Genomic DNA, 23017 nt, shown 5'->3' with positions numbered 1-23017 from the left:
TTGATGACTTGGTCAACATAGAATACAGTTCATCATATCCTTCCCCTTTGGGTCATGATAATTTGGTTAATATTTCAGCCACATCTCACAGACAGTTTCATCTTCTTAGATTCCCGACAAGATCAATATATATATATATATATATATATATATAGGCATCCAAAGTGGACATTTTGACGTAGTCAAAATCTAAATTTTTTAATCTCTCTCATTGCATACAACAACTCTATTCTCTCTCTTTTGATTGCAGTTAAGATGGTGTTGATTTGTAGAAATTAGCACAATATTAGTGTTGATTTCTATAAACCAGCACCACCTTTATGATGATTTCTACAAACCAAATGTGGTGCTTGTTTGTAGAATCAGCACCACTTGACTAGTTTAGAAATCAACATCAGCTTAGTGTTGGTTTGGTAGTGTCAGCATCAAAGTGGTACTGGTTTATAGAAATTAGCATCACCTTAGCACTAGTTTGTATAAACTAGCACCATCTTGCATGCAATTAAGGAAAAGAGAAGAGAGTTATTGTATGTAGATGAAAGAGAGATTAAAAAATTGAGATTTTGACTATGTCAGATCACCCATGTCGAATGCGGCCCACTTCCGTTCACATGAAAGTGCAGGTTATCATTCTTGTGGTAGTATATATATATATGACTTCTAACTACCAGATCTACACAACCCTTCTTAATACTCTACCGAAATTATAGCATGTGGAACTATATACAACTATATATATATATATATATATATATATATATATATATATATATATATATATATATATTTATATATATATATATATATATATATATATATATATATATATATATACAAGTGGGTGCTCCATTTAAAATAAATTATCTAAAATACATTAGGACCGATTTTAAGATTTAGGTTGCAACAAATAGTTGCTAGTGTAAGTACCTCGGATTAGTTTTGATGTGATCAACCAGTTTAAGTTAGGTCTTGTGTATTTGATTCTTGTGTTTAAGTGTGCAGGAACTTAGAAACACAAGAAGTCGAGTGGAAGAAACAACTAGCGAGAAGGATGGCACGGGAAGGGAGTCGACAAGCTCAGTGCATCCGAAGGACGAGGTGCTATGGAAGAGTACATCGGTGGATATGAAGGACGCGCGTAGCGGTTCGAGGGACAAGAAGTCAGGGAGGAAGATTGCTCGAGGAGAAGGTCGGAGTTGGATTCATGTGAGCTCAACTCCGGTTAGCTAGAACATCACCCACGCGAAGAAATCAGTTAAGGAGTTGATCTATCTTATGGAAGGCGCCTTCGATGAACAGTGTCAAAGGCACCTTCCGGCCCATCTTCGACAGATAAAACTTATCTGATGAAAGGTGCTTTAGACTATCTTGGAGGCGTCTTCTAGCTACAGATAGAATTTTTCAAGGGATATAAAAAGACCCCTGGAGCTAAGAAATAATTAACAACTTGAACAACAAGTCTTATACTATTTCCTAGTCTTTCTTTTGAGCTGTCAACTTCTGTAAGAGGCTTCTCCGCCTACAACGAAAGAGAATTCTAGTAGAGCACTTTCAGAGCGTTGAATTAACAACCACCTAGGTTATAACTAAATTAATTTTTAACTTTCTTACTTCTTTCTTTTAGTTGCTCAATTTTTATATTTAATTTAATTGTGCATACTAATCTAAGTTAAAAGAACAAGAAGGGATAATTTTATTTTATAGGTAATTCACCTCCTCTTGTCAGCTCCCGTTGCACCAACATCTAGCTTCTACAATGTTTAATAGTCAATTATTAGTTGTTATAATATGTAGCAGTTGGTTGTTAACTTTTACAAGGTGTAGCAATTGGATGCTAGTTTTTACAACGATGTCATTATTTTATGTTGAATTTATTTATTAGAGAGTGATAATCTAGTTAAATAATATTTCAATAAGCTAAATAAACTAAGAGAACTTCTTGACACCCAATATATTTTAAATTAATATTATTTAATCACGATTGACTATGTAAAATCTAACAAGTAGCTGCTAGAATGTGTAGTAGCTGATTGTTAGCTTCTACAACAATATCATTTTATGTTGATTTAGCTTATTGAAAAATGATAATCTGGTTAAAATAAAATTTCATGAACATAACAGACTATAACACTTACTATATTTCAAATGAACATTCTCTAATTACAATCGCTATGTAAAAGTTAGCAAGTACTTGCTATAACGTGTAACAATTAGTTGCTAGTTTCTACAACAGTATCATTATCTTATATTGATTTTGATCATTAGAGAGTTTATAACTTAGTTATAACAATATAATATTTCATTGAGTAAAACAAACTAAGGGAACTCCATAACATTCACTGCATTTCCAATAAATATTATCTGATAACAAACTCATACGTGTAGCAGTTGGATGAGAGAGAAATTAAAAAAAATTTGATTTTGTCTGCGTCGAATCGTCCACGTTGGATGTTGCCTATCCTGATTAGTGTGTGTGTGTATATATATATATACACACACACACGGTAGGCGACATCCAACGTGGACTAGCTAACGCAACCAAAATCAAAATTTTTAATTCCTCTCTCATCTGTATGCAACTCTTTTCTCTCTCTTACATGCAAGTCTCTCTCCTGCATGCAAAATGAGGTTGATTTTTACAAACAAGCACTAAGGTGGAGCTAGTATTTAAAGACCAGCTCTATCGTGCTGGTCTTTAAAGACCAGTACCAGCACATTGTCGTTAGTTTGCACAAACTAACACCAACATGGTGTTGGTTTGCACAAACTAACACTATGTTAGTGTTGGTTTGCGCAAACCAACACCATGTTAACATTGGTCATCAACTATTAATGTTGATTTGCACAAACAAGTACCAACAAAAAACCAACACTAATTACTAGTGTTGGTTTACACCATGCTAGTACTGATTTATATGAACCAAGACTAAAGTGGTGTTGATTTGTGTAAACAAATACCACTCTTCGTACTAGTCTTCTGTTAGTGTATCAACATGCTCGTGTTGATTTGTACAAATCACCATTATCATGTTAATGCTGGTCTTTAAAGATCAGAGACTTGTACGCGGATGAGAGGAATTAAAAAAAATTCAATTTTGATATCCTAAAATTAGGATATTAATAAAAGATTAATAACTCCAATTCAGTTCATGTAATTAACACACGTACGTCAAAAGTAACACATTTATAGTACGACTGCGACATTAATTAGTTATGTTGTAGTATGATAATTCATTTTTCTGAAACCATTTGACTTAACCCCAAAATGTGAATACATCAATTAATTAAATGAGCAATTCGAGGATATCAAATAATAATGACCCAAAATATATGACATCTGATGGACCAATGGCTTCATTCCCTGCTTCACCAAAACTGCCCTTATCTAATGCACTTGTCGTACATAATCGAAAGGGCTAGAACACCTGGCATCCTACTACTGGAGAACTTTGTACTTGATGGGGTGGGTCGCCCTCATTTTGATCCCTAAAAGTAAGGAATAAAACATTAGTAGATTACACAAGGAACTTGAATCTTTCTCAAATTTTAAGATATCAAACTCCATGTAGAAACTCATTCTGATCAGATGCTAGAGGTGTAGATATTGAACTACTGTAAATTCCAAATAGTTGAATTGAAATCATGTAGAGATCAAGTGTGGCAAAAGGTGATGATGTTCATCCCAATCACCCCTCCATGACCCACCCCAAGGCATGTGGAAGGATGATAAATCACGGAGCAACCTCCTAGGTGGGAGGAACTTATTCCTTAGGGGAATGAATCTCAGAGGATTCAAACATTGCTCCTATGTGGCAATTCTATCACCTGAATACCAATTTGGCTACGTCTGTGGGGGCAAAAAATCATGTAGAGATCAAGCTACAGACATTCTCAAACATTTATTTATCCTGGTACCAGCTTTAAATGGCTAGAAGATCATCACGAAAACTATTATTTGCCTTCCAGAGAAGAGATGATATCAAGTTAATATGGAAGCAAAACTTAATAATAACAGATTAAGAGAATTTGATAAGATCATAAATTTACTATGATTCAGAGTAAGGGCTATATATGAACTTGTACCACAATGGTAATAGAAACTCACGTTCGCTATGATAATAATTAGAGATTTTACCATTCTAAAAAGAATTGAAAATTTACCATGACAATTTCCAAGTGTTTTGCATAATCATTAGGCACTTTGTTTTTCATTAACAGTGCCTGTGCTATTTAAAAAGTGTATAGTTCACTTCATGGATTATATACAATTCTAAACTGCTCCACTAGTGTTTGTAGATATACAATCCTGAACTCACTAGCCACTTCATTTGCATTTCTGTACTATGAGGTAGAACTTTCGTATGGTTTTCGAAACATACACTCTATGCTTCATTGCTTAGAATTTTTTGAATACAATGGCATATAAGTGTCCAATATCCACATAATTTACTGCATGATTGGCCCCAAAAGGGCTAAACATTTGAATCGAAAGAGAGTAAACCAATTGGCAATGCAAAAGATAAAATAGAAACATATAGCAAGTAAAAGAGAACCAATATAACCTCAAGAACTAAATAGTGAAATAGCAATCTCACTCAATCAGAACCATACTCGCAATGGTAAATTCCAAAAGCTCTTCTTGTAATTCTCAATGTTAAAATCTTTTTGTTGGTATATGCCCAATTCATCACATTAACCTTACAAAGTGCGTTCAAAACATATTCTGGCTAACTTTGCTTTTCACGTGCAGATAACAACAAAGAATTCACCTTAAACAAAATCGCAGACAAGCTTACCTTAAAGTTCGAATTTCCGCATCATTTTCTCCTCTATTTTTTCCTCACTTTCCTTCAAATTGGACGCAAACAAACTCCATTTCTAAGGATAGTTTGCTATCTAAAAGCATAAAGCAAAGTAGATCAAGAATCTACTGCTATCTTTCTTCATGCATTGCAGTTTATTCCTGTAACATCCAGAGATCCAACTCATTTATCAAACCCTCTTCCTGACCTCAAGGCGAAGAAGAAAACATTAAAAGTAATAGACACATTACACATTCCGTACAAGAATCTCCGGAAAAGACAACGGCGGAAATCAAAAAGAAGGATGCGCGAGAGCGAGCACTAACCTTTTTTCTCCTCAGGCGCCGCCTCTACCCCGAAGCCGGGGAAGCACTAGCGGATCGCGGCAGGAACGGCGACATCGGATTCGGGAAGGCAAAGGAGAGATCTCTTCGCTTTCTTCTTACCTCGCTCCATGTTCGGGGAGAGAAACGAGGAGGGCGAAGTAAACAAAGGAAGGGCGTCACTGTGTCAGCTCCGCTTTCTGTCTGCTATATTCCTTTCCCTCGTCGTTTTCCTCCGTCCTCTTCTGTCTTGCGTTTACCTTCTCCAAAGACACGCGGATGCGGAGACAGAGGGGTAGATGGGTGGGTGCGGATGTGGGTGGCGCGATGAGGTGTGAATTAAAGAAGAGGATTACAGGTATTTGCGCGCGATGATGTGGCGTGCTGATGCGCGCACTTCCACCACCGGCCCGGCCCCGCCATGTAGGCCGGTCACACAACGATTTTAAGTAAATGAACCTGCTTCGCTGACATCCGCAGTTGACCCTGCGTCCTGTCAAACGTCGACTTGAAGGAATGAAAAGTCAAAGGGTTCATGATCCATCTGCTCACTTCTCTAGACGAGGAATGGAAACCTCAACGCCCGCGTTGACGCTGACTGATTGAGGATCTAGAAGACGGATAGAATTTTCATGCAGGTTCATGCTTTCACACCGAATTCACGATTGGTTGTATCCAGACTGTAGATTTAGATCTCAATCAAAGGTAGAAGCAGCTGGTTTTCCTTTCGATTCTCGAGCTAACCATATCGGCCGAACCGACCGATCCGGGCTAAAGATGAGCACGGCGGATAGCGTTGCAGGTGGGAGCTGGACAGGACATGCAACTGCACCGTCAAAAGCCACCACAGGGAAAGGCAGAGCATGAGCCTGATGCGCTGACGACGCATCTCCAACTGTCCACCGCACGCAACTACAATTTAAGCCTGTGGTCCACCAAATTAATCAATCACTAACAAAGCGCGCTTTGTTCTTCTTTTTTATCTGAATGCTTCCAGCTTAAGCTAATCGTCCTAAATTTATGCTCCATCTCATTGACAAAATAACTGGTTACTTCTTGGAAATGGCGTCACTTTTTTGATGATCTCTTGGAGGAATATGGTTACATTTTTCTGTTTTTTTTGAGAGAATGAAGAACATAATTGAAGCGCAGCAAATTTGCAAAAAAGGGGAATGTGTCTGTTCTACAGTTTGATTCATAGATTCTCCGGCAAATGGATCGTTTCTGTTTGCTGGAACTTCCGATCGAATTGAATCGAAAGAGTGTTGTTCTGAAGCAATGAGATCGGCTTCTGCTGTCGCTGCGGCAGATTCGTTCTCGTTGGATCTCACTGTGATCCAATTGCCGTCGGTTTCCCAATTGATCGCCTGAGAGACGCCGCCGGCGAGTCGCCGAAGCCTCTCTCGCGGGCTGTCGGAGTGGTGCTCTTCATCTTCTTCTTCTTCTTCTTGGGAGTCCCACATTCCCTGCTCCAACGTGCTCTTCGGGGAGACCCAAACTTGGTCGGCCGGAGGGGAGGTGTTTTCAGGCGAGCAAGTCGTCTTAGATACGAACGGGTGCCGCAGCAGCTGCTCCGCCGTCCACCGCTCCCGCGCGTCCCTCCTCAAACAGTTCGCCACGAAGTCCCTGGCATCCGGCGACAACCATCCGGGGCACTCGGGGACGTTCTCCGTGAACCCGGCGCGGTGCAGGGCCGCGATCGGGTCGGCGATGTCCGGCCACGGTGGCCGCCCGGTGGCCATCTCGACCACCGTACACCCGAGCGCCCACACGTCGGCCGGCGCTCCCTGCTCCTCTCCGCGAGCGGCCTCCGGCGCCATGTACATCGGCGTCCCTGCCACCGACGGCGCCGCCACAGAAGTCCGCTGCGCGCACCCGAAGTCCGTCAGCTTCGCTCCGCCTTCGGGCCAGAGCAGGACGTTCCGGGTTTTGACGTCGCAGTGCGCGACGCCAGCAGCGTGGAGGTGGGCGAGGCCGTGGAGAAGGTCTCCGGCGTAGGAGCGAATCTCCTGCTCCTCGAGGCTGCCGCAGCGCGCCGCTATGCGATCGTAGAGCGAGCCGAGAGGGGCGTACTCGAGGAAGAGGTTGTAGACGCCGGCGGCGACGTCAAAACCAAGACAGGAGACGACGTTGGGGTGGCGGCGGAGGGAGGAGAGAATCGCCTGCTCTCGTTGCAGGGGGGCAGAGAAGCAGAGGTCGGCGGACTTGACGGCGAAGACGAGGCCGGAGGGGGAGGCTACCGCGGCGGAGACAGTGGCGGTGGAGCCGCGGCCGATGGTCGGGCCTCGACGCCACTCTCCGATGGCCATCGGAATCAAATACGGAATTCGGTGGAGTTCTAGCGGATCTCGACAGAGAAGAGAACAAAGGGCCGCTTTATATACAAGTGAGAGTTGACTTTAAGAGATCCTCGTTACTGGCGTTCGGCGGAGCGGTGGAAGCACAAGTCAACCTCGATCACATGTGGAGACCTCGACGAGGTTGACGGCGAAGGCAAATCGCTGTCTCGAGGGAGGACACGGAACAGTCTCTTCAACCAATTGCAATTGTCCGCGTTCGACAAATCTAAAAAAATCTTCACATGGTACCGTTGACTCCACATAGACTTTAATAGGAAGTCAGAACGGTCAACTTTGTGATTCAGATTTTGACAAGTCTTCACTGGATTCAGAAAAATACGGTAAGTTGTTTAAATTTGGAATTGTCTAAATTTTGACAAATAGTTCGGTTCTAGTTCTAGAATGAGATTACTTAATTTAGCTTTTATAAAGTTTACTTAACCTTTAGCTAAATACATAATTAAGTTGTGGATAAGTGAGTCGTGTAGGGCATGGATAGGGAATATTAGGTGAGAAGGCAACGGCTGCACCAAATGACCAAGTGGGGATGAGGATCTAAAGAGGTGGTTGCACCCAACGCAGTTGGGAGATGACTTTGGGTGAACAATCCAACAGTTGACTTGATGCCTGAAAGATATTTGGTTTGACTTTGTTGCTTCCACTTTTTCCATATTCAACGCGATCTAATCTAACAATACGAGGCCTTTGTCAACCACTTGTGAGAAAGTGAGTAGGTGGGTTTGGTGGGATAGAATTGTATGAGAAGGTAATGAATTCATTATAATATTAATTAGATGCATAAAAGATTAGTTTAAATCTGATCTGATGGGTATTTATCAATGTATTCAGGTTCTGACTCAATCATCCAAATTCCAATTCAACCCAAATTAACTAAATTCTTTTATCGAATTTGTCGGTCCTGACTGAATCATTCAAAATGTATCCAAAGCCGCAATGAAGAACAACGACATGTCACTTGAGAAGACTGGGGGGATCCAACCCCAGATCAAAAGTAGAATTTATTCGATGTTAACCTACATAATACACACAATTTCATACCAGTCGACCGGCAACTCCCATGGTAACAAGAAATAGCAAACTTACAAACTATACATGTAGTCGGAGCGGGGCCCACACATATTTTAGTGGGTGATGGGCCACTGTCATCAGCTACTGGAAGAGAATCCGATACGGTGAACCCGACCCAATAAAGCTTACATATACATATATAAATATGCTCATGGTGGCTCATGGCTTACAAGAGCAAGCATATTGATTAAACACTTCGGAGAGATAGCAGAAGATATGGTCTATGAACAGGCAAATGCTGCCAGACATAATTTTACTAACTAAAAAACATGTTATTCACAAGAATCTTCACCATACATTTTACTTACATTTATGTATACGCATGCATACAATCGTAGTTTCAGGAATATTTGCACGATATATATACATCGAGTCGATCAATATCTGCAACTAAAGAGAAAGGATAAGTTAACCAAGTTTGCAGACTTAAGCACAAACTTCAAATAAGGGGAATAGGGTTGCAATTGAACTTTTCATGTCCAGCTCATTTTCTTTCTGAACTGAAGAAGTTGGTCCCTCCACGGCGCTGAAAAAGGATAATAGATCGATAAGAGGTTCAGTTGCTTTTTGGTTTGTTAAGATTTCAGACCAATCCCCATCACTTGGATCCTCGGCTTTGTCCCCTTCTGTATTCACCTTCAATGGGCTTCGCTCGTTCGGTGCATCAATGTTGGACCTTTCGATCTCCCCAGGATCTGCTCCCGCTCGGCTCACGAGCTCTGTGCCTGCTCGACTCAAGGGCTCTGCTCTCATTCGCCTTCGATTCTCACAGGCTCCATGCTCGCTCCGTCTACAGGATTCGCTCCCGCTCAGCTCATGGGTTTCACTCGCTTTGACGATCAGGGCTTAGATTATTCTTTCTCTGACTCCACGGATATTTGGGAGTCAAGGGATTGATACTATTCCTCTCCCCGACTTCACCGACATTTGAGAATCGAGGGATCAAGTCAGATCCTTAGCTGATCGACACCACTCCACGATCAGGTATGATAAAGGCTCTGCTCCCTCATATTGCTATGGGCTCCGAGAGACCAACGACCTCTTGGTCAGCGTTCCAGACTCTCGCCCCAGTCTGAGTTATAAGAGAGCATGCTCTTGCTACCAACGACTTCTGGGCCAGCATTTCAGACTCTTGTCCCAACGCGAGTTATAAGCGAGTATACTCTTGCAACCAACGACCTCTAGGTCGACGTTCCAGACTCTCGCCCCAGCTCGAATTATAAGGGAGCATGCTTTCCCGATCGACCAATGACCTTACGGTCGGATTCCAGACTCTCACCCCAATGCGAGTTATAAGCGAGCATGCTCTCGCGACCAACGACTTCTCCGTCGGCGTTCCAGACTCTCGCCTCAGCACGAGTTATAAGCGAGAATGCTCTTGCGACCAACATTCCATACTCTCGCCCTAGTGCGAGTTATAAGCGAGCATGCTCTCGCGACCAACGACTTCCTGTTTGGTGTTTTAGACTTCCACCCTAGTGCGAGTTATGGGCGTGCACTGCCATGCACACATCGACTAGCTAGCTAGGTTTCCTCCCTGGCCAGGTACTCGTCTCATTCGCTGCTCGGTCAGCACTTATCTCACTTGCCGCGCTGCTTGACACTCGCGTCTCACTCGCTCTGCTCACGGGCTTCGCGCCCACTTGGATCCTGAGCTTTGCCTCCTTCTACATTAACCTTTAATGGGCTTCGCGCTCGCTCGGTGCCGGGATCTACTCTCGCTCGGCTCATGAGCTCTGCGCCTGCTCGACTCAAGTGTTCTGCTCTCATTCACCTTTGATTCTCACAGGCTCCATGCCTACTCCGTCTACAGGATTCACTCCCACTCAGCTCACGGGTTTTCACTCCCTTTGACGGTCAGGGCTTAGATTATTCTCTCCCTGACTCCACGGATATTTGAGAGTCAAGAGATCGACACTATTCCTCTCCCCGACTTCACCGACATTTGGGAGTCGAGGGATTAAGTCAGATCCTTAGCCGATCGACACCACTCCGCGATTAGGTATGATAAACGCTCTGCTCCCTCATATTGCTATGGGCTCCGCTTCTATGAATTTCAAGGCTTAACCTCCCCCGTTCGAGGTTAAGCTATCGCTACCGGTCTCGGACTAGACTATCGGCACTGGTCTTGGGCCAGAGTATCGCCACCGATTTCGGACTGGAGTATCACCAATGACCTCTTGGTCGACGTTCCAGACTCTCACCCGAGCCTGAGTTATAAGAGAGCATGCTCTTGCTACCAACGACCTCTGGGTCGGCATTACATACTCTTGCCCCAGTGCGAGTTATAAGCGAGTATGCTCTCGCGACCAACGACCTCTCGGTCGGCGTTTTAGACTCTCGCCCCAGCTCAAGTTATAAGGAAGCATGCTCTCGTGACTAACGACCTTTCGGTCGGGTTCCAGACTCTCACCCCAGCGCGAGTTATAAGCAAGCATGCTCTCGTGACTAATGACCTCTCGGTCAGATTCCAGACTCTCGCCCAAGTGCGAGTTATAAGCGAGCATGCTCTTGCGACCAACATTCCAGACTCTCACCTCAGTGCGAGTTATAAGCGAGCATTCTCTCGCGACCAACGACCTCCTGGTTGGCGTTTTAGACTTCCGCCCCAGTGCGAGTTATAGGCGTTCACTACCACATGCACATCGACTAGCCGGCCAGGTTTCCTCCCTGGCCAGGTACTCGTCTCATTCGCTGCTTGGTCATCACTCATCTCACTCGTTGCACTGCTTGACACTCGCGTCTCACTTGCTCTGCTCACGAGCTTCGCGCCCACTCAGATCCTCGGCTTTGCCCCCTTCTGCATTCACCTTCAATGGGCTTGACGCTCGCTCGGTGCATCGACGTTGAACCTTTCGATCTTTCTGAGATTTGCTCCCGCTCGGCTCACGAGCTCTGTGCTTGCTCGACTCAAGGGTTCTGCTCTCATTCGCCTTTGATTCTCTCAGGCTCCACGCCGGCTCCGTCTACAGGATTCGCTCCCGCTCAGCTCATGGGTTTCACTCTCATTCGCTATCGACCTCATGTTTTCGCTCGACATTGTTTCTATTGCTTGGTCGATAATTTTCAATTGTCTAGTCGTAGTTTATAGTCGCTCGATCGACATTTTCTCTGTCTCGCGCTCGACACCGCTCGCCCATCATCTTACTGTAAGGGGATCGGTGGTCGGCTTGAAGGGGGGTTGGATAGACGACACCCTCAAATCCTTGCTTCCTACACTTGTTAGCTTGTGCAACGGAAATACAAACAACAAACAAGCTAAAGACTAAACTAAGAAAGGAAATGCAAACCGCTAACACGCTCGTTTAACGTGGTTCGGGGATTAGGGCTCCTATTCTACGGCGTGTCCTTGAGGTGGACGATCCCGATCCATCGGTGGATTAGCCTCCGACAAACTCCGGCTATCTCAAGTCGCTCCTTGTGAGTGGACAAACCTCACCACAACACCAACCAAGACTCTTGAGACTAGTAGACTACTAATAGAGATTAACCACCTCTATTTCGTCAGGGATAACCAAGCTTCCAAGCCTTGATTATATAGGTCGCGGGTTGAAAACCCCGCCTACCAGTCGACTGCCAAAACATGCAGTCGACTGCCCTCTGTGGAAATTCAACCGTTACATCCCAACGGCTCGATACCAGTCGACTGCTAAAACTAGCAGTCGATGCTCCACACTGACCGAACAAACAGAAGCATTTTGTTCTCTCCCAATCGACTGCTAAAACATGCAGTCGACTATTACAGTACTGCTACAGTACTGCTACAGTAACATTACAGTAAAACCCTAAAACTAGTATTTTACTCCGAGTACAATCTCTCGTGCACTCGTACTCTCACCCTTATGACTCACTTGACGCTTTTTTGTAGCTTGACCTCTTGCCTTTAAGCCTACTTCCTTTGGCTCTCGTCTCTCGGTGCATTCAAGCCCGCGGCTCGTCCCCAATGTCATCCCTTGTGTATGCCTCGAAGTCGCTTCCCTCGGCCCTTGTCCTTGCTGCCTTGTCCACGGTCCCTCGGATGCTTCATCCTTTACTAGACCCGAAGCCATCAACCTGAGTCACATGTGTATCCTGCATACCTACACACTCACATACACATATCAAATACAAGGGTGAACCTAATTTAAACCCTTGTCCAAACACCAAAACACATGGTCGCACGAACCATTGGGATTGCTCCAACAATCTTCCCCGTTTTGATATTTGGCAATACGTTTAAGTTAGGGAAAACATAATAGCAAATAAACATGCTAAAACAATGGACTTACGATGCTAAGGCTACACACTTGGACTTACGCCGCCGAATAGACTTATGTTGCCAAGGCTACACACTTGGACTTAGACTGCCGAATAGACTCAAGATGCCAAGACTACACACTTGGACTTGCAACGCCGAATGGACTTACGATGCCAAGGCTATACACTTGGACTTACAACGCTGAATGAAAAATGCACCATGCATTGGAACCTATGCCAAGACTCCCCCTACACCTAGGCTCCCTATTGAGTTAGGAATTTTATCACAGGGCTATTTAAGAACCTATCCCAAGGCTCTCCCTACGCAAAGGCGCTAAGGTTTTCCCAACTAAACTTTACTTCTCCCCCTTTACCTAACATCCAAAAAGCTTTCGAACAATATCCCAATTATTGAAAACTTATCATTCAACTGACCCTAAACTCATGTAGTTATCCCCCCATGGATCCCATACATCTATACGAGCTGACCTGGTCAAAATCCAGTGCTGAAAACACTTTCAGCTTGGTATCAGTCGACTGCAAGAAGTACTAGTCGACTGCCCCTATCGAAATGAGCTTACAAAGACATTCTGTGCTCAAAAATACTGTTACCAGTCGACTGCTAACTGTACTAGTCGACCGGTACACTATTCATGCAAAAATCAACCTTTTCTGACCAACTTCATAAATGCGCCAGAAATTCCACAGACCTCCAAAAATTCTCAAATTTTGTGGAGAGGTCTATTTTATCAATGTCTAATTGGGAAAAATATATGTAAAAATATATTTATCATAAATCCCAAGATTGACACAAAATATAAAACTAGCTAAAAAGTTCAATTGAACCCTGACCTAAAGTCTTAGTTTTAGCTTCCTCTTGATGTATTTGCATATACTTGTTGATATAGCGGGGACCGACAAGAAGGGGGGAGGTGAATTGCTTGCAATCAAAATTATACCCTCCTCAAACTTTCAACTCAAATAAAACAATAGTTATGAAATTAAACAGAATTAAAAAGAATGAACAGAGAAAATCAGACTCAATGTTTTTACTTGGTTACAACCAAGATGGTTGTTAATCTAAGGCAGTTTGAAAGCGCACTAGAAACATCTCATTCTCTGAAGGCGGAGAAGCCTTTTACACTTTGAGAGCACAGAACTATTACTTGGAAAATAAAACACAGAGAGTTGGTTACTTTCGTTATATCTTAGAACAGCTATTCGAGACCCCTTTATATAGGGCTTCGAAGACTTATCAGATAACCTGATTTTCGGGATCAAGTTGACTCGAGAGGGATCGGTCAACCGATCCCCAGGTTCGGTCGACCGAACCTACTGTACCTGCCCAGCCTTCCGTCCAGGTGCAGTCTCTCTGGATTGAGCTTGGGTTCGGTCGACCGATCCTTGTATTCGGTCGACCGATCAGCCAATGGTCTCTGCTCGATCTGACCCGATCAAATCGCTTCGACCAAGTCTGTGATTATCTTTGGTTCGGTCGACCGATCAGAGGGTTTGGTCGACCGATCAGCCATTGGTTGCTGACGTGGCTGCTGACGTGTCTCCAATGGCTGGCTTCTGATGAAAGGGGTTCGGTCGACCGATCAAAGGGTTCGATCGACCAAACACTTGTCAAGTCAACTTCCCGGTTGACTTGCTTGGGTGATTTCAACCATCCGGAATAGGGCTCACCCGAACCCAATTCCCGGCCTTCTTCTCGAGCAGTCTTCCATCCCGGCTTTACGTCCCTCGAACGGCTCGTACGTTCTTCACGCCCACCGGTGTACTCTTCCGCAGCTCTCTCATCCTTCGAACGCACCGAGCCCGTCGGCTCCCTTCCCGTGCAGTCCTTCTCGCTAGCTACGTCTTCCGCTCGACTTCCTGCGCTCCTAAGTTCTTGCACACTTAGACACAGGGATCAGACAAACAGGACCTAACCTAAACTTGGTTGATCACATCAAAACAACCACGGGGTCCAACAATCTCCCCCTTTTTGATGTGCATCAACCCAAGTTTAAGTTAGGGTAAAGACAAACAAATAGTAATTTTAAAAAAATTACTAAACTAACATTTTAAGCACAAAAATGATAGAATTTGCAACATGAGTTAGAAGGGAAAAAAATTAAAAATTTAATTTTTCCTAACTTCCCCTAAACCCCCCAAAACTTGTTACTAAACTCCCCCCATTTGATCACAGCAAAAATGAGGTAAAAATAATTTTATAAGTTATTTTGAAAAATTTGCTAAGTGAAAATTTAATATTATTTTTAAAAACAACTTAGCTTAGATAATTTTATCAAATCTAATTTTAGAAAAGATCTTAAAATGAGAATTTTTCTAAGTAAAATTTTAAGAAGAAATTTTTTTTTTGGAGAATTTATAAGGAAATATTTAAAAACTTTTCAAAGCATTATTTAATTTTAATTTTAATACTTTTATCAGAAAGTTAATTAAACATTTTATTTCGATATTTCGGCTTCCAGGTCGTAGCGAGGCACTAGGCCTTCTTGGTTATTGGAGCAATAACCACTTCCTTAGACAAAACTTCCATAAAGAAATTCATGGTTTAACTTTCTCACTGTAAGCTCTTAAAAAAAATTTTAAACTAGCGAAGATTTTGGAATCCAGTATAGATTCCTTCCTACTGGGTTATTCAGAAATTTAGGGGGAACATAATTTCTGGGAACTTTCCTAAGTTGTCCCTGATGTTTTCTAATATACTAGTTTACTTTTTCATAAATTCTTAATTTTGATTTTGGAAATTTATTTAAGCATGCATCATGATTTTTTAATTTCTCAATTTCAACTTTTAATTTTTAATTTTTAATTTTCTAATTTTAAATTATCATACATTTCTAGTGGGCATGCTTTTGCTAAGTTCAATTTCAATTTAGTATTTTCTTTTTCTAATTTAGCTAAGTCTTTAGAAAGAGCTATAATAAATTAAAATGACTGTTTATGTTTTAGTGTACGTACATCATTTACCTTACTTGGTGAGGCTCCCCCTTCATCGTAGCTATCCTCTTCTGATGATCCTCCCCCTTCATCTATGCTCATCTCTGAGTCCGAGTCATCTTCAACGAGATGGTTGCCCACCAGTGCTAGTCCCGAGAAAGCTTCGGTTTCTGACTCGGAGGATGAAGAATCGTCCCATGTAGCCTTCAGGCTCTTGCGTATAGAGGACGTCGGTTTTTGAGGCTTCTCCTTATTCATTTTCTTCAGTTTGGGGTAGTCATCCTTGATGTGCCCTTCCTCATTGCAATTATAGCATCAGACTGTCCTTCTGTTGTATTGATGCTTCCTCGACTGCGATTTAAATTTATTAGTTTTAAGAAATTTACTGAAACGTCTTACTAATAGTACCGCTTTGGTTTTGTTGATCGATGCTTCGGAGTTGAGATCGTCCTTTTCGGCTTGTAGGGCAATGTTGAGGTTCGACTTCTCTACTAGTTTCTCTGCAAGTCGAGACTCGTGAAGTTCGAAAGTAGAAAATAAGTTTTCTAAACTACTTACCTCAAAGTCCTTAGAGATGTAGTATGCATCTACTAAGGACGCCCATTCAGGGGTTCTAGGGAAGGCGTTGAGCGCGTATCGAATGGAATCTCAGTTTGTTACCGATTCGCTGAGATTCGTCAGTTGTGTAATCAGGTCCTTGATTCTCGCTTGGAGTTGCGCTACCTTCTCGCTAGTGTTCATCCGGAGATTCATTAGTTGAGTTCGAAGGATGTCGCGCCTCGCTAGCTCGAGGTACCTTCGTGGAGCTCTAGGAATTTCTCCCAGAGATCTTTTGCGGAGTCGTAGCTTCCGATTCGGCTTACCTCCTTGGGCGGCAGAACGCTCAGCAGGTGGAATTCCGCCTTTCCGTTAGCCATGAAATCGGCCCACTCCCTCTTCATCCAGTTGTACTCTTCTTTATCTTTTGGCTCTTCATATCCATATTTCATTATTAATAATATATCAAATTTAGTTTTAAAAAATACCTCCATTTTTCGCTTCCATGTGGCGAAATCTCCGTCGAACTTTGGGGGATGAATGTTTGCGCCGACCATTGTTCAGATCTTTGTGCTTCAGACAACGTTTAGTCCTTTTGAGGCTATTGGGCTCTGATACCACTTGTTGGTATAGCGGGGACCGGCAAGAGAGGGGGGGGGGGTGAATTGCCTACAATCAAAATTATATCCTCCTCAAACTTTCAACTCAAATAAAACAATAGTTATGAAATTAAACAGAATTAAAAAGAATGAACAGAGAAAACCAGACTCAGTGTTTTTACTTGGTTACAACCAAGATGGTTGTTAATCCAAGGCAGTTTGAAAGCGTACTAGAAACGCCTCATTCTCTGAAGGCGGAGAAGCCTTTTACACTTTGAGAGCACAGAACTATTGCTTGGAAAATAAAACACAGAGAGTTGATTGCTTTCGTTATATCTTAGAACAACTATTCGAGAGCCCTTTATATAGGGCTTCCAAGACTTATCAGATAACCTGATTTTCGGGATCAAGTTTTGACTCGAGAAGGATCGGTCGACCGATCCCCAAGTTCGGTCGACCGAACCTGCTGTACCTACCCAACCTTCCATCTAGGTGCAGTCTCTCTGGATTGAGCTTGGGTTCGGTCGACCGATCCTTGTATTCGGTCGACCGATCAGCCAATGGTCTCTGCTCGATCTGACCCGATCAAATCGCTTTGACCAAGTCTGTGATTATCTTCGGCTCGGTCGACCGATTAGAGGGTTCGATCGACCAATCAGCCATTGGTTGCTGACGTGGCTGCTGACGTGTCTCCAACAGCTGGCTTCTGATGAAAGGGGTTCGGTCGACCGATCAAAGGGTTTGGTCGATCGAACACTTGTCAAGTCAACTTCCCGGTTGACTTGCTCTGGTTTTGCTTGCTTAGGTGATTTAGACCATCCGGAATAGGGCTCACCCGAACCCAGTTCCCGGCCTTCTCCTCGAGCAGTCTTCCGTCCCGGATTTACGTCCCTCGAATGCCGTGCACGTTCTTCACGCCCACCGGTGTACTCTTCGGCATCTCTCTCGTCCTTCGGACGCACCGAGCCCGTCGGCTCCCTTCCCGTGCCGTTCTTCTCACTAGCTGCGTCTTCCGCTCGACTTCCTACGCTCCTAAGTTCCTGCACACTTACACATAGGGATCAGACAAACAGGACCTAACCTAAACTTGGTTGATCACATCAAAACAACCATGGGGTCCAACAATACTAACCCACAATGCATCCCTAGCATTGGTTTATATGACATCTATACATTCAAAACTAATTATCATGCTATATGACCCCAATGATATATTTCTAAGCATGAAACATAAACCAATTGTGCCAAATTCCTAGGTTTGAGACTCAAATCCGTCTTCAAACCACTTGGCACATTCCATGCCTCATCTAGACTCCCAAGTAAAGCCCACCTGAGATCCATTAGCCATGGGTCCCAACTTGACTCTTTGAGCTCCCCCTAGAGCTCTTAACCTTAGCCACCTCCCTAGGTGACTCATCCACAATTGCTAGGCCACATCGGTGCACCTCCGGTGACACTTGGCCTACAAACCTAACCTTCTTAACTTTGGACACCTTGTCCTTGGTTAATTTCTCCTTACCTTAAAATGACTTTACCTTTCCATTTATTGACTTCTCCTTGCTATAGTCATATGCAACCCTAGCATAAGACTTTACCTTAGCATTGGAGACATTAGATTGGTATCTCAAACCTGATCTATCATTATTGGGTCTTTGGCTACCCAACATCATACCTGATCCGGTGGTAAGGATGGGGGACCCTCGTTGGCGGGAGGTCAACGACACGTGGAGGTCAATGGTCAAGAGGGTCAACCCCAAGGTCGTGCCGAGCAGACAGATGTCATGCCGAGCGGACTGGCGGGCCGACCGAGCATCCGGCCGACCGAGCATCCGGCCGACCGAACATCCGACCAGGAGTCTCCCAGGCCGGACGAAATACAGCCCAGCCAAAGGTCGGGTTTCCGATGCTCAAGGTGAAAGAGTCTCTGGGCCGAGCGGACAGGCCGCTCGGCCGAGCCATAGGACAATAAGGCGCAATCCCATCCGAGCACATGAGTAGGGCTTCCCCGCCCGGTCCGAGGTATGCGCATTCCCAGAGGCCATGAACGCCGAGCGACCAGTCCACCCGGCCCGGGAACATGCAAGAGGCGCAAAGGGACAAAAGGGACAGCTGGTAACATCGTCCTCGAGACACCTGCCGCTGACAAACAACATGGTCGGCGGCCGGAGCGGACAGAGTATCGTACGGTGGAAGTTTCCACCGGCACGGCAGGGATATGCTCGGACAATTGCGGAATGGCGTCAGACATGCTTTTCTGACACAACCCTACTGAGGCATGTTTGGACAAGCGCAGGCGGCCAAGATAGTCGAGCAACAGCAGAAGGCTCAAGCCGATCAGATAGCGCAACAGGCAACGTCGGCGTCAGGCGGTCCGGCGGCACCAGATGACTGGCCGGAGCAGCTCTCAATATGGGGCTAGAACAAAGGTCCACCCGGCACTCAGGTGGAAGCCCCGCCCGCCCCGATACCTTTCCATAGGGCTTTGTTCCAAACGCCCTCGGAGGTCGCGCAAGCCAACCTCGACTGGGGCTCTTCGTCCGATGAGGCGCCCCTCCGCGACGCAAGGAAGGGCAAGGCGCCACGGACAGACTCATCCCCCGAGCGGATCAATAGGCAGTTCTCCGAGGTCATCCTGCGCGACCCACCACCAAAGCATTAGGTGCCCCCGGCGATCAGGGAATACAACGGGACGACCGACCCAGACGACCATCTGGGTAAGTTCGACAACACAACCACATTGCATCAATATACAGATGGTGTGAAGTGTCAGGTGTTCCTCACCACCCTTTCTGGATCAGTGCAATGATGGTTCCGAAGGCTACCGAATGGATCCATCATGAGCTTTAAAGAGTTCCGCATGACCTTCCTCCATCACTTCGCTAGCAGTAGGCACTACCAGAAGATCAGCGTAAGTCTATTCGCCATCAAACAAGGCTCGAAGGAGTCGCTCCAAGTCTACATCCAGCGTTTCAACCAGGTGGCCATAGATATCCCGACGGTCACTTCAGAAACTATGATGAACGCGTTCACATAGGGGCTTGTGGACGGTGATTTCTTCCGTTCACTCATCAGAAAGCCGCCTCGCAGCTACGACCACATGTTGAACAAGGCCAACGAATACATCAACGTGGAGGAAGCTTAGATGGCGAGGAAAAAGGAAGCACCATCCGAGCCACCAGCTCATGCCGAGCAGAAGCCGCCTTCCAATTATCAACCACCGAGAGGAGCCCGCGCAGAGGTAGCCCGTCCTCATCAGAGGTCGCACGCCGTCCAATAATTATCGGCCGATCGGCCTAAACCGAAAGGGAAGTTATGGACTCCCATGTTTTGTTCGCTCCATCAGTTAGTAACTCACAACACCCGCGACTGTTGAAGCCTCCCCCCAATCACTCATCCTACACCAAGGAGCTATCGCCGTCGATCACCTTCGCCAAATCGACGACATCAACACCAAAGTCCTGCCCGGCGTACAGAAAGGAGATCTCTCGAGCGACAACATAACCAGCAGCGCAGGGCCATTCCTCGGGCATCACATGAACAACCCCGACCATCCGCTCGGGAGGAGGAGAATAGAGGCAATGCGTCGAGGGGTGAAATCAACATCATCGCCGGAGGGCCGACCGGAGGTGACTCCAACAGGGCAAGGAGGCGCATGCAAGGCAGCTTACGATCCATACGGTGGGCTGCAGTTAGGAGCGGGTGAACGGGCCTGAGATAAGCTTTGGGCCTAGGGACCTCGAGGGAGTCGAAGTCCCGCAAGATGACGCCCTCATCATCCGAGCGGTAATAGCTAACTACACTATTCACCGCATTTTTATTGATACAGGCAGCTCAGTCAATATAATCTTCCGGAAGGCATTCGACCAATTGTAAATCGACCGAGCCGAGTTGCTGTCGATGACAACCCCCCTCTACGGGTTCACCGGTAATGAAGTTTTGTCGGTCGGACAGGTTCGGCTGGCTATCTCACTGGGAGAGGAGCCGCTCAGAAGAACGCGGACTGCTAACTTCATTGTTGTAGATGCTCCCTCCGCGTACAATGTGATCTTAGGGCGACCGGCTCTCAACGAGTTTCGAGCGGTCGTCTCCACCTTTTGCCAAAAGGTAAAATTCCCCGTGGAAGATCAGGTGGGAGAAATCCGAGGTGATCAGCTAGCTGCCCGGTGATGTTATGTAGAGATGGTCCGATCCGAAGCCAAGTCCGCCCGGAAGGTACCACGCGTCGAGGTAAATGCTATAACCGAAAAGCCACCTTCTTTAGTTTACGAAGAAAAGGAGGAGGTAAAGATCCACCCTGTCCGACCGGATTCCACTACGTTCGTCGCATCCGACCTGGAGCCAAGCCAGAAGGAGAAGCTGATCAGATGTCTCCAGCAAAACTACGACGTCTTCGCCTGGTTGACCCACGAGCTGCCTGGCGTGCTATGGGCTATTCGTACAACCCCAAAGGAGGGAACGGGGGTAACACTGTTCCACTTGGTATATGGGGGCGAGGTGGTTGTCCCAATCGAGATCGGAGTCGAGTCCGATCGGATCCAGAACTACGATGGGGACAACGCTGAGCGGAGACAGCTGGAGTTGGACCTAGTTGATGAAGCACGAGCTAAAGCAGCCATCCGGCTGATGGCGTACCGACAAAGGATGAAGCAGAATTAAAACAGGCGTGTAATTCCCAGAGCATTCTAGGTCGGCGACCTAGTATGGAAGAAGGTGAAGCCGGTCGACGATGTGAGTAAGATGGCAGCTGCCTGGGTCGGGCCCTTCAGAGTCGTCGAGAAGCTCTGATCAGGTGCATACTATCTGGAAGATGAGGACGGACGACGGCTAGAATGACCATGGAGCGCAAACCATCTCCAGCCGTACCGAGCGGGGTAAAAGGTGCGCCAGTGTAATTTATTTCATGTATGCCTCGTTCGTCTGTATCCTTTGGCTGCAGGAGTAAAAATTTAAAAAGACAAAGGATATGAGCATATGTTGTCGAATGGCAAAACTCCATGAAGATGTTCGAGCGGTGACGTTAAACTCTAGAGTCGGACCGGCGACAATAAACCCCCCGGTCAGAAGACCATCGAGCGGCGACGTTAAACTCTAGAGTCGGACCGGCGACTATAAACCCCCCGGTCGGAAGACCGGACCAGCGACTATAAACCCCCAGACCCGAAGACCTTCGAGCGGCGACGTTAAACTCTAGAGTCAGACCGGCAACTATAAACCCCCCGGTCGGAAGACCGTCGAGTGGCGACGTTAAACTCTAGAGTCGGACCGGCGACTATAAACCCTCTGGCCCGAAGACCGTCGAGCGGCGACGTTAAACTCTAGAGTCGGACCAGCGACTATAAACCCCTCGGTCGGAAGACCGTCGAGCGGCGACGTTAAACTCTAGAGTCGAACCGGCGACTATAAACCCCCCGGTCGGAAGACCGTCGAGCGGCGACGTTAAACTCTAGAGTCGGACCGGCGACTATAAACCCCCCGGTCGGAAGACCGTCGAGCGGCGACGTTAAACTCTAGAGTCGGACCGGCGACTATAAACCCCCCGGCCCGAAGACCGTCGAGCGGCGACGTTAAACTCTAGAGTCGGACCGGTGACTATAAACCCCCCGGTCGGAAGACCGTCGAGCGGCGACGTTAAACTCTAGAGTCGGACCGGTGACTATAAACCCCCCGGTCGGAAGACCGTCGAGCGGCGACGTTAAACTCTAGAGTTGGACCGACGACTATAAACCTCCCGGTCCGAAAACCGTCGAGCGGCGACGTTAAACTCTAGAGTCGAACCAGCGACAATAAACCCCCCGGCTCGAAGACCGTCGAGCGGCGACATTAAACTCTAGGGTCGGCCCGGCGACTATAAACCCCCTGGACGGGACAGCGTCGCGCAGATATACTAAGGCCCAACGTCTAAGGCTGATGATCAGCAAGCTTGATCCTAAGGACAAGGAGAAAACAATGGCGTGCGCCTACCAACGTCGACCAGCAAAAAGCTAACGAAATGGAAGGTCGTTCGACCGAGCCATGTAGTTACAAGAAACGCTTCAACAAAAAACTAACAGAGCAAAAATTGACATGTCAAAGTTACATTTATAAGTTCGCCGATCGGGAGGATTACAGAAAATACTTCATTCAAGATAATTGAAAACATG

The 23017-nt window shown here is 45.7% G+C and overlaps 1 protein-coding gene and 1 long non-coding RNA gene across 2 annotated transcripts; both read right to left on the bottom strand.

Annotated features, from left to right (window-relative positions):
- Positions 1–3182: 3182 nt before the first annotated feature.
- On the bottom strand, positions 3183–5330 carry LOC121973499. The gene is made up of 3 exons (XR_006109639.1): positions 5129–5330; positions 4797–4963; positions 3183–3486 (listed from the first exon to the last, which is right to left on the bottom strand). It is a non-coding gene; the product is annotated as an uncharacterized LOC121973499 (long non-coding RNA).
- Positions 5331–6159: 829 nt separating this feature from the next.
- LOC121973498 (mitogen-activated protein kinase kinase kinase 18-like) lies at positions 6160–7472 on the bottom strand. The gene has a single exon (XM_042524913.1). It carries the CDS (start codon positions 7432–7434, stop codon positions 6175–6177), a length of 1260 nt encoding a protein of 419 aa, XP_042380847.1. The 5' UTR covers positions 7435–7472; the 3' UTR covers positions 6160–6174.
- Positions 7473–23017: the final 15545 nt, after the last annotated feature.

Source organism: Zingiber officinale, chromosome 4A (genome assembly GCF_018446385.1).
Source record: "Zingiber officinale cultivar Zhangliang chromosome 4A, Zo_v1.1, whole genome shotgun sequence".
In the NCBI taxonomy this organism is placed as follows: domain Eukaryota; kingdom Viridiplantae; phylum Streptophyta; class Magnoliopsida; order Zingiberales; family Zingiberaceae; genus Zingiber; species Zingiber officinale.
This window is presented reverse-complemented; position numbering and strand designations above follow the sequence as displayed.

What these genes read in the sequence shown, in the direction of transcription:
- LOC121973498 (XM_042524913.1), bottom strand. Translation starts at nt 7,434, where the DNA reads ATGGCCATCGGAGAGTGGCGTCGAGGCCCGACCATCGGCCGCGGCTCC.